This window comes from Bos javanicus, chromosome 20 (assembly GCF_032452875.1).
Source record: "Bos javanicus breed banteng chromosome 20, ARS-OSU_banteng_1.0, whole genome shotgun sequence".
NCBI lineage: Eukaryota > Metazoa > Chordata > Mammalia > Artiodactyla > Bovidae > Bos > Bos javanicus.
In genome coordinates, this window is record NC_083887.1 from 5,718,251 (window position 1) to 5,729,405 (window position 11,155).

Consider the following 11,155-nt stretch of genomic DNA (forward strand, 5'->3'; position numbering starts at 1 on the left):
TGATTCCTTGTCCCTGCAGAGATGTGAAGACAGGGAACAGAACTTCTGAGGTGGCCTCCCCATCTTGCAGCTGGGCCGCCTCCTCCCCACTCTGATTGCATGCCTTGCCTTGAAAGACAGAACTGGCTGCATGACCTCCAGCCCTCCCCCACCCCTCTGAGCCTCGGGTGTCTCGCCTGCAGTGGGCACCAATGATGTCTGCCCACGGGATCTTGGAAAGAATTTAAGTAAAATCAAGACAGCAAAGGGCCTGCTAGAGAATGGGCTGGCAATAACTATTAGAGGTAATAAAGCTAGAATCTAGTTCAGAGTTGAAATGAATGTTGATAAGTTACCACTTACTGAGTACCAATTAGATGTCACCTTCCTTCCTAGGCTATTTTCATAAGTAGTATCTCAGTTGAGCTGTCCACCCATTCTGAAAAGGAGGTTTCATTGCCCCCATTTTGCATCTGAGGAAACGGAGATTAAGAGCATTCTGTCTTTAGAGTTTTCTAAGACATCACTGCTGTTACGTTCCAAAGTGAGGGAATCAAACAGGGACTGTTCTGCCTTAAAAACACATGTCTTTTGGTTCTGCCACATGACTTCCTAAGATGACCTCCTTGGACGTTAGAACCTGGGGTTCGGAAAGACTAGCAACCACTATCGGTGTTGGGATGTCAGTAGGAGACAGTGGAATAAACTAGGGTGTGTCTGCATATGAAACCCCGAACAACCTGTGACAGTGAGTGAGGGGGTCTCCAGACATGGAGAGAGAACACCCTCTGGGATAAGAGTGAAGAACAAAAGATGCTGGTTTTGAGTGAGAAAAGGGAGTGTGAATGATGTTTGCTTATATTTTCAGAAAGAAATTCTGGAAGGATAAATTAAAACCACAACAATAACAGAAATACATTGAGTCAGGTGGGCAGGGAGGGAACAGAAGGAACCATGAGAAGCGAGGCTTCTCTGCCTTTGTCTTGATAAGCATTTGTCCTGGGTGCCTGTCAATGTTTGACATGTTTGTAAAAACTAAATTAAAAAAAAATTTTTTCCTAAAATTAAAACCAAGTTAAAATCCAGCTGTATATCAAGTTGAGGACTAAACTTGCCAAGAAAGTAATTGCTCCAAATGACTGTTTAATACACTATATTGACTCTATGCCCTCAGTGGAATATATTCTAAGGACACAGAGAGCTGCAGAGAAATGATATAGTCCGTTCAGTAGTCTGTTACTCATCATATTGCTGTTATTTTGGGACCATTTGATTGATATTGTAGGATAATGCAAATATATAATTATATGTTGTTAGGAACCAAGGCTTGATATAAGAAGACACAGTAATAAATAGCCAATCAAAGAAAAGAAATGGGCAGCAACTGGCTACAGGCAGTGGTCCAGCGAAGCAGTTAGGGGATGGGTGAATCAGCCAGGCAAAGACCTATCAACAGTGTCCACTGCGACCCTGCAGTTAGTAAGCAGAGGGTGTTGACCTTGAATTAGTATTGGCATCAATTTCCTCCCTCCTTCCCTCCTTCTTCTTCCTTCCTTTCTTTCTCTCTCCCTCCTTCCCTTCCTTTATTTCTTCTCCTTTTATTGAGGTTTAATTGACATATAACATTGTATTAGTTTCAAGAGTTCAACATAGTGATTAAATATTTGTAAATACTGCAGAATAATCACCACTGTAAGTCAACATCCATCACTCTGCATAGTCACAAATTTTTTTCTTGCAATAAAGACTTTTTAAGACCGACTCTCCTAGCAACTTTAAAATATCCACTACAGTATTATTAACTGTGTCCCTATGCTGTATGTTACACCCCCAGGACATACTCATTTTATAACTGGAAGCTCGTACCTTTTGATTTCCTTGACCCATTTCTCTCACCCCTTCTCCGCCTCTGGAAACGATTCTAACATCAGGTTAGTTTCTTCTGTCTTCTTGTAGGTGGCAGCTTTGATGATGGTGATGGTGATGACATGAAGGAAGGTCTGACGAGTACCAGGCCCGGGCCAGATGCCATCCCCTGCCGGCTGGCTGTGAGCCGGGGATGGCCGGGGCCCCCAGATGGGATGGCCTCGTTGCAGGGCAGGTGGGAAGCGTTTGCTGAGCTCTTCCTGACTGTCTCTCTCTTCCCCAGCACAAGCGCTGTATCCCGGCCTCCCTGGATGCTTACTACTCATCCCAGGACCCCAGCTCCAGAAGCCGCTTCTACACAGTCATCAGCCACTACAGCGTGGCCAAGCAGAGCACCGCCCGGGCCATCGGGCCGTGGCTGTCGGCGGCTGCCGTCATCCACGAGCCCAAGCCGCCCAAGACCCAGGGCCACTAGAGGCCGCCCCCGCCAGCCAGCATGGGGAGTGGGGAGGAGAACCCCGCTGGCTAAGCCGAGCTCCAGTTACAAGACAACACTGTACTCCTGGGAAAAGGGGGCGGGGGTGGGGCCGGGGTGGGTGGGGGGAGCTCACCGAAAATCTCGTGCGCTGGAGTTGTCTGAATCAGTATTTCTTTTTGTCCTTTGGTATCGTTGATTCGTCCCTGAGTCAGGCCCATGTACAAAGGCATGTTTCGTGTTGACTGTTTCCATGTAAGATATTTTCAAAGCCACTGCTTATTATTTGTTAGGAAAATTTAAAAACAGGAAAGGAGAGAAAGAAAACAAACATGGAAGTCGTAGACTGGCTGCATCTGGCGTGTGTTGAAGGGTGTTGAAGAGCACAGACATTCCGGGCTGCTCAGACTGGGGGAGATGGTTGCTTCAGGGTAGGCTTTGGAAGGTGCAGAATGCGAGTGAGGCAGGCAGTCTGCTCGATTGGCCTCTGGTCTGCAGAGGAGGAACACTGAAAGTTAGGAACTGTCAAGTTAGAAAGAAGACTGAGTTTGGCATTTGTAAGGCTGGGACATGCACAACCCAAAGAGAGAAGCCTCAACCATGTGTGTTTTGCAGAGTGAGGATAAACTTGTCTGTATGGGCATCAGAGCGGGGCTTGGGCTGCATGGTTTGGAGATGCGGAGGATAGAAGTGAACACTCAACAGCAGGCAGGCTTTCTTTGCCTTTCTCTTGAGTTTCTAGCCCTACACCTGGGTGCTGCCCACGTCTAGGAGATGGCAGGGGTAGAAAGAGGAGGAAGGAGGGACTGCAGCATGAAGAAGGCAGAGGATGGACAGGCAGGTGGCATTTGACCGAGCTGTAAGCACAGCACCCAAGTTTAACATTTTTGTTGGTTTGTTGTTTCCCAAAGTGGTAATGACCAGGAAGAACAGGAAGGGTCGTGACCAGGTGACAGCCAGGGAGGCTTTCGACTGGGTCTCAGCAATGCTAAGTCGTTTTGTCTAAGGGAAACTGAGAACCATGGCCGTCTTGTGCACACTTCACTGTGTTGACAGGGGCATAGTCCAAACTTTCCCATCTGCTTCTAGAAGCTTCTGATCAGGAGGCGACAGCTGGCATTGCCCAGGCTACCCATTGCCTTGCACCCACATCAGGCAGTCCCACACAGCTCTCCCACTAATGTTTTGGGGAGACCCCTCTGTGTGGTGTTGGCTCTGGGCCCAGCAGAGCCAGAACTGGCTGGGAGAGTTGGCTATTTGAGATGTGATTCTGTTTTCCCATGAAGCTTGAACAGGCCGTTTAAAGGGCATTTTTTTAGTGGCTTGCTATGATGCTGAAATCATCCTGCACAACAGCTGGGTAACGAGACTAGCATAGCTCAAACTATTCTGCTAAAAGCTATCATTTGACTTTTCCTCTCCCCGCCCCCACCCTCCAGTCACCTCGAGTCACCTGTAAATTCATTTGTCATCTAAAGTGGAATAACAAATTGTCCCTAGCGAAACTGCTGAGCGCTTTATAATTTTGTGGTGTATTTTTGTCAGTAGGTAGCAGAGGCTGAAGTATTTTTTGGTGTAATTCTTGAACTTTTCTGACAGGAAACAAATAAAGATAGATGTGTCTGAGAGTCTTGACCTTCCTTTACATTTTTCTTCATCTTCTGCTCAGTGAACCTGGTGGGAAAGATGCAGCGGGCACGGTGTCCTGTTAGGCTGGGGGTGGAACTGAGGTGGGGGGACCTCGATCCTCCGCCAGTGATGATGCTGAGGTCAGAGGCAAGGACCAACAGATGCAGCTGGCTGTTGTCTTGCAGCACAGCATCCTTCATCCTGTGAGCATCTGATGAGCACCTGCAGAGGGCCAGGCTGTGCTGGCTATGGGGCACCCAGCCCCACATGACACGTATTCACCCCCTGAAGTCTGAAGGTAGAGTCAGATGTGGAAATAGACATTGGCATGAGAAGAGTCTGAGAGTGCCATCTGGCCATTTGCCAACAGTTTGAGGAGGAAGCTGATGGGTGATGAGTGGACCCTTTTCATAATGAGCCCACTTAAAGCTTATTATAACCTAGGCAGGTAGAAATTATTGGTACCCATTTGACAGATTAAGACACTGAGGCTCAGGAGGATGGAGAGATGCCTGGGACTCTAGCAGATGAGCTGAGATTCAAACTCAGGTGTGTGTGTGACTACTTTATCCCCTTCGACTGCTTTTATAAGACCCAGAGCAACACTGTCAAGGTACATGTCTCAGAAAGTCAAGTCACATTTATAAAAGCGAACTAGCTTATCCTTTACCCGAATCAGCATCAGCAGTGAGTGTTAAGGATAGTAAACATTTAACAGCCCCTTGCTACATGCCACATACCATTAGAGCTTCCCCGCAGTTCAAATGGTAAAGAATCTGCCTGCGATGCAGGAGAAATGGGTTCAATACCTGGGTTCAGTCCCTGGGTCGGGAAGATCCCCTGGAGAAGGACGTGGCAACCCACTCCATTCTTGCCTGGAGAATCCATGGACAGAGGAGCCTGGCGGGCTACAGTCCAGTGGGTCACAAAGAGTGGGACACGACTGAGCGACTGACACTAAACTACTGCTCCAGGCCAAGTGTTAAGTGCTCTGGGCGTCCTGGTTCCTGTAACTCTTCCTCCAGTCTCATGAGTTGGGTACCCCCATCCTCAACATCGCTGTCTTCATATGATCATCACCCCCACTTTGAGATGAAGGAATAGAAGCTCAGAGCAGTGCCTCATCTACAAAGGAGGCCTGCCATTAGGAGGTAGCCGATTCCAACCCACACGTTGAATACCAGTGTCTCAACAATGGTGCCATTCTACCAGCTCCTCTCTGCACTTTGGGAGTGTCTAGTGTGTGTTCACAACTCCTCTCAGACTCGGATGCAGGCCACTGGGGGAGAGGGCAGGATTAACTGGGGACAGAGCTGGAGGCTGAGGCTCCAGGCTCAGTGCTGCACCGGGGTGGTGGCCGTGCACGCGTGGCTGGTGGGAAGGAGGAGGGGCCACCTGAGCCCTGCCCTTCGGGGCTGCACAGGCTGCTGAGCACGAGCGGGCCTTAGACAACCCCGCCTGCACCCACAAAGCCTTTAGACTGTGGTTTCAGGGCCCAGGGATCTGGGCAGGCAGGGCTGTTTTGCTGGCCTCCCTCTTGCAGAGGCAGCCTCATCCATACGGCCAGTGTGTAAACACCCACTATTTTTCTCAATTACACAGAGTCAGCTAAAGACTAAATGAACACATGTTCAAACATTCTGTCATAAATGAATTTGCCACTCCATTGCCTCAAAAAAATAAACCAAAGCTATCTTTTCTCTGGAACGAGCAGGCTCTGTGAGTGTGTGACTGAAGGAAGGGCACATGTCAGGGACTGGAGACATGGCAGAAATTTCTGGTTTGAAGAGAGGCCCTGGGGCTATGTGCAATTCCTGGCAGAGTCAGAATTTCCTCATCAGAAAAAAAAAAAAAAAAAAGGAGGATGCTTAAGTCCTCCCACAAATACCCATAGAGTGGGAGATTAGTTCTAGGAGAGTTTAATCAAGTGGGGTTTGGTTGGGGGAAGCTCCTCTGGGTTTTGGAGAATGGGATCTTGTAGGGCTCTGCTGGCTGACAAAGGGTTAAGACAGAAAATGGTAAAGATAGCTCTTTGGTTCATAGAACAAGCTCTGTTTGTGGCTTCTGCACTTTTGAATCTGCTCACTAGCAGTGGGGACCCCTCTCAAGACACTCACAGTCTGTGGGAAGGGCAGACACACATTCCACATGGGCACAGGAAGGGGAACTGGGGCGGACATTCTCAGGAGGGAGAGCGTGGCAGTGGGGCTTTTGGAGGAACTCGATTTTGACCTCAGCCTTGATCCATTGCATTTTGACAGGGAGAAATCAGAAGGTGCAGAGAAGACACCCCAGAGTCATCCCCCCAGGCTCTGGGAACTGCGTTGCCAAGGTGCTAAGGGGAGACAGCCCAGGGCTGGGAGGTCTCCCCGCTGCCAGTGCCAGACCCCAAGGTTAAACAGGCACAGGAAGCTGCTGCCACTGCCCTGGGGCTCGTGGTTCAGGATGGGGGACGGGAGGGAGAGAAATGATGATACAGTTGCTGCACTTCGGGGAGAGGCAGGGATGGCGCCTGGGGTAATCCCAGCCATCAATCAGGTCTGAAGATATGAGGGAAAGGTACATTTTTCTGGCAAATTGAAAGACCGCTTGTGGGAACTGCTGTCAATCACTTTATTCCCCCATCTCCACCCCTACAATGTGCTCTAATCCCAGGGGGTCTCTTGTGGAGGAAGAGAAAGAAATCCTCAGTCCCTAACTCAACAAGCACACAACACAGTCTCTTTAGAAAAACAACACGCCTGAACCACTGAGGGAAAAGGGTTGGTTTCCATGGCAACATCAAGGCCATGAGAAGCAGTCTGGCATGGCGGGGTGTTCATCTGACTCTGCTCTTTTGTCAGAAATGATGTGTTTCAGAGAACCCAGCCCCAGAGATCACGAGTCCAAGTTGCCTGGAGAGATGGCCACACCCCTCTCGGACACCTGCCCCTTCTCATCTGGATCTGTCCTTGTCTTTTCTCTGCCTCTCTGTCTCCTTCAAGGGAGTGGTGTCTGGAGGTGTGGACTGGTGCTTTATGCTTCAGTTTGAGGGCCCTTGTGAGTGCTGTGCTGGGTTTGGGTCCGGTGTGGGGTGGGGTGTGCAGCAGAGGGCAAGACAGCTCAGAGGAGCTCAGAAGGAGCATGGCATTCAAATTCTGCTCCTCTTGGCTCTGTGGCATTTGTTGGTTCCCTTCTTCTCGCTCTAAGCTGCAGCTTCCCATCTCTAAAACGGGGATAATAATTTTTATCTGCCTCATTTTGCAAAAAATGCAATGAAATATGTAAAGTTCTACCTATAGCAGGCACTCAACAAATTGTGGCTGCTGTATCTTGAGTAAGTCTCTCTCAGACTCAGGTTTCTCACTTGTAAATTGGAATTACTTATCAACAACCCCTCCCCCTCATAGGGTTGCTGTGGCTTAAAACAAGGCAGTGGCTGTGAAGTGTCCATAGCAAAAGTCAGTTACCTCCCACCCACCCTCATTTGCTAGAGAAGTCTCCTTGCTTCTCACTGTCCTCTTCATGGACAGTTGGGATATGATGGATGTATAGCAGTCCATGTATGCACAGACACCTCTCTCTCTCTCCCCCATATCTCTATCTATCTACCTTCTATTATCTATCATCTATCTATCTCTCTATCTCTATCAAAATCAAATATACATTTATTTTGATACCTCTGATTTCAATGCAAAACCAAAGGGTGTATTGTACCATCCTCTCTTTGCTTGATTGTAGCTTCTTTCTCTGATAGTGAGAAAGATGACTCTATTATTTACAACATATTTACTCACTCTTTCATCTCTTATATACATACAAAGTCGTTTCAGATATGTGACTTTTTTTGACATTTAGAATTTCTGACATCACTAGAGAGATGTTTTGAGTAATTAACTTGGTATTTTAGGATATATCATCTTGCTTTGTGTTTCATTGTAAAGATGTATATGTGTTAGCTGCTCAGTTGTGTCTGACTCTGTGTGACCCCATGGACAGTATACCGCCAGGCTCCTCTGTCCATGGAGTTCTCCAGGCAAGAATACTGGAGTGGGTTGCCATTTCCTTCTCCAAAAGACGTATATAAAGCCACTTACTTTGTTAGGCTAACATTTTGGATGGAATCAGTGTATTGTGTTGGAGCAGGAAATGGCAACCCACTCCAGCATTCTTGCCTGGAGAACTCCATGGACAGAGGAGCCTGGCGGGCTACAGTCCATGGGGTTGCACAGAGTCGGACATGAATGAAGCGACTTAGCACAGTGTATTGTGTTATATTTAAGCTGAGTTTCTCAGGTCTCACCACCTACATTCAGAGTAGTGACAAGGTTTTAATAACAATAGCACCCTTACCTGTGACGGATTCATTTCGATACATGGCAAAACCAATACAATGTTGTAAAGTTAAAAAATAAAATTAAATTAAAAAAAAAAAACAAAAAAACAATAGCACCTTAAATGTCATAGACACTTGCTCCCAACTGCTTATGGGACCTTCTGCCCCCTTGTGAAGACCACTCTCCCCAGCCCAGGGGGACTCTCACATGTGCTGGAGAACAGGTGTGAACCTACTGACTCTGTTCTCCACTGAGCTCCATGGATGTCCCCAGCTTTTAAAACTGATGGACGAGGCCACTGATGTGCTAGGGCCGTGCAGTTGACGGTTCCCCAGGCTCTGGTGGTGTGAGGAAAGAAGTCGTCCTCTTCCCTTTGCATTTCACTCTGCTCTCGGGGCCCACCTAGGATGGCTTGCACTTCCTGTGCCCTCCAGAGTTTAACCAAAGGACTCGTTCTTCTACTGACAGCGCCTTTACCTCCTTCACACTCTACCTGGGACCCCAACATGAATCCATGCAACTGCACTAAAGGGCAAATTTGAGGAAGAGCTATGACGCTGGGGTTGGAAGTAACTGGCCACACACCATAACTGTTCTTATCTGCACCCACAGCAGACAATGACTCTGTCACATCAACTTTCTTACTGAGCCCTGCCGCAGCCATATTATCTTTCCTTACAACAGTTCCCCACGTCCCCCTCTCTCTCATTTTGAAGCTGAGAGTGACAGGGATCACTGGTTCTACTGAAAACCCCGTGACTTCCTTCCATAGCCTGGAGTTGTCACCAGGATGGCCTCGATTGGTAAGGGACTCTCTTTCCCAGCCCCTCATTTCCAAGCCTGATTAGACTAGTTTTCAGCATTTGAACGTGAGTGGAAGGTGGAAGTGATGTGTGTTCCTTCTAGGATGGTACTTGCAGGCAGGTGACGCAGCTTCTCTAATCTCTCTTCCTTCCCTCTCCTCCCTGCTCTGTGATGTGGTGAAGCTGAGGACTCCTGGGGGGTGATGGAGATGCAAGGTGGGAGGAGCCCGGATCCCTGAGTCCCCAGGTGGACAGCCGTCTGCCTACACTGGGCTCTTATATGAATGAAAGAGAACTTCCAAGATTTGGGGGTCTATTTGTTACAGTAAAAAGAATTACCATGACCAGTACACACAGGAAATCTATTTTCTATTTGGGTACCACACCGTATTTAGGATTGGTTGTGACAAAGGCCAGGCACTCCTTTGGGGTCAGGCTTGTGACTCCAGGTCTGTCCTCAGATGAGCTCTCTTAAAGAAGCCCCCCAGGCCCCAAGCCCTCTCATCCATCAAGCTCTTTCCAGTCCACACCTCAGGGCTCAGTTCAGGTGCCGATTGTTCTGTGATCTCCCCAAACTGGATAGGATTCTCCACAACAGTCCCTACCTTCCCACACACACTAGTTCTGCGCATCCCTGTGTCACAGAATGACTACAATCTATTTTTGTCATCAAATTACTTGTCGGTGGTATCCTGGATGGATGGCTGAATGGATGGGTGAAAAAAATCAGCTCTATGCCAATAACTTTTAAATGTCTGTTTCTAGTCCAGATCTCTCTATTGAGACTCACTCCATGTATATTCTTTCTTTCTGGCCCTTGATAACTGAATATCCTTGCAGACACTTCAAGGTCAAAATGTCCTTTAGAGCCTTCATCATATTTCCCCCAAAGATGCTTTATGTCCCATGTCCTTTAAGTGGGGTGATGACTCCACCTGCTGCTCTGCTTTCTAGACCCAGGTGCCGCTTTTGATGTTCCCCTTTACATCAATGAACATTGGATTGGCTGCTAAGTTCTGACCATTCCATTTTCAAAGTGGCTCGAGTCGGCCACTTCCTTTGCCAGAATCTGAGTGTAGGTCCCTGACCTTGACATCAAAAGCCCATCACAGTCTGATCCCCGGCTGCTCTCACCCCCTCATGTCTTCCATGGACAATGCCCCCGCCCCCACCATGCACTCTCCGTCTCACTGAACTGGTGCTTCACAGCACACACACTGTCTCATATGCCCTGTGAGCTGGGGCACTATGATGGAGACTGTTTCACTTTTTCGCCTTCCTCAATCCTCCTCACCACTCCCGACTGAGATTGATAATTGTCTTTGTGCTCCTTTCGTGGGAGAAAGATGAGGCAGCGAGGAAAACAGAAAGTGCTTTCCTGACCTTCTTGCACTTGTTTCCAAAATCCATACCACGGAGGGGAGACCGTTCCTAGGTACACATCAAGTGTCTTGAAGAAATATACAGAAAATCTGTCTCATTCCAGGAAAGATTCTCTTCCTGAAGGCAGCAGGGGATGGAGCAGAGAGGTTGGGGATTTCAGACAGAGGAGGGCCCTGCACACTGCTCACCAGGGGGCCCCTCCCGCTAGGGCGCCAAGGCCCAGGAGAGGAAGGGGAACTGCATGTCTGGGAGAGTGGTCAGTCACCCAGGAGACTGTCGGGGTCCATCTGCGGCTCCGGAGTAGACTGAACAGGTGGCCGAAACAGGCACATTGCGTCTCCAAGAGATGCCTCAGGTCACAGGACCAGACTTCTCACAGGGCTGAGGCACCAGCTGCTGCTGGCCCAACAGGATGAGGGCTCAAGGTAGGCGTTCACTGAGTTTTGGGAGAAAAGAGAGACCTTGCCCCTGCACTTATGGAGGGAGGTACATACCCTCTCTGCCCTTCTCATCATCTTCATCTCTTCCTGTTTTCGGGTCAGTCTCATCAGCCTCGTGGTACAGACTTGCTGTGGCTGAATGAGCCCCTCCTCTGGGCGTTCAGAGCTCCTTGACTATTCCTCTATTGCATTCCTTACTTTGTAATCTTTTTATACATTCAGTAGAATATGTGGTCGGTATTCTTCGTCTTCTTTCATTTCATA

The 11,155-nt window shown here is 48.5% G+C and overlaps 1 protein-coding gene across 1 annotated transcript in view; it reads left to right on the forward strand.

The window, feature by feature from the left end:
- NSG2 (neuronal vesicle trafficking associated 2) overlaps positions 1-3,948 on the forward strand; it is a 71,151-nt gene extending 67,203 nt beyond the window's left edge. Inside the window, exon 5 of the mRNA XM_061393243.1 lies at positions 2,129-3,948. Within this exon, the coding sequence (XP_061249227.1) occupies positions 2,129-2,320 (192 nt within the window). The 3' untranslated portion in view covers positions 2,321-3,948. The remainder of the gene's footprint in view (positions 1-2,128) is intronic.
- The last annotated feature ends 7,207 nt before the right edge of the window (positions 3,949-11,155 follow it).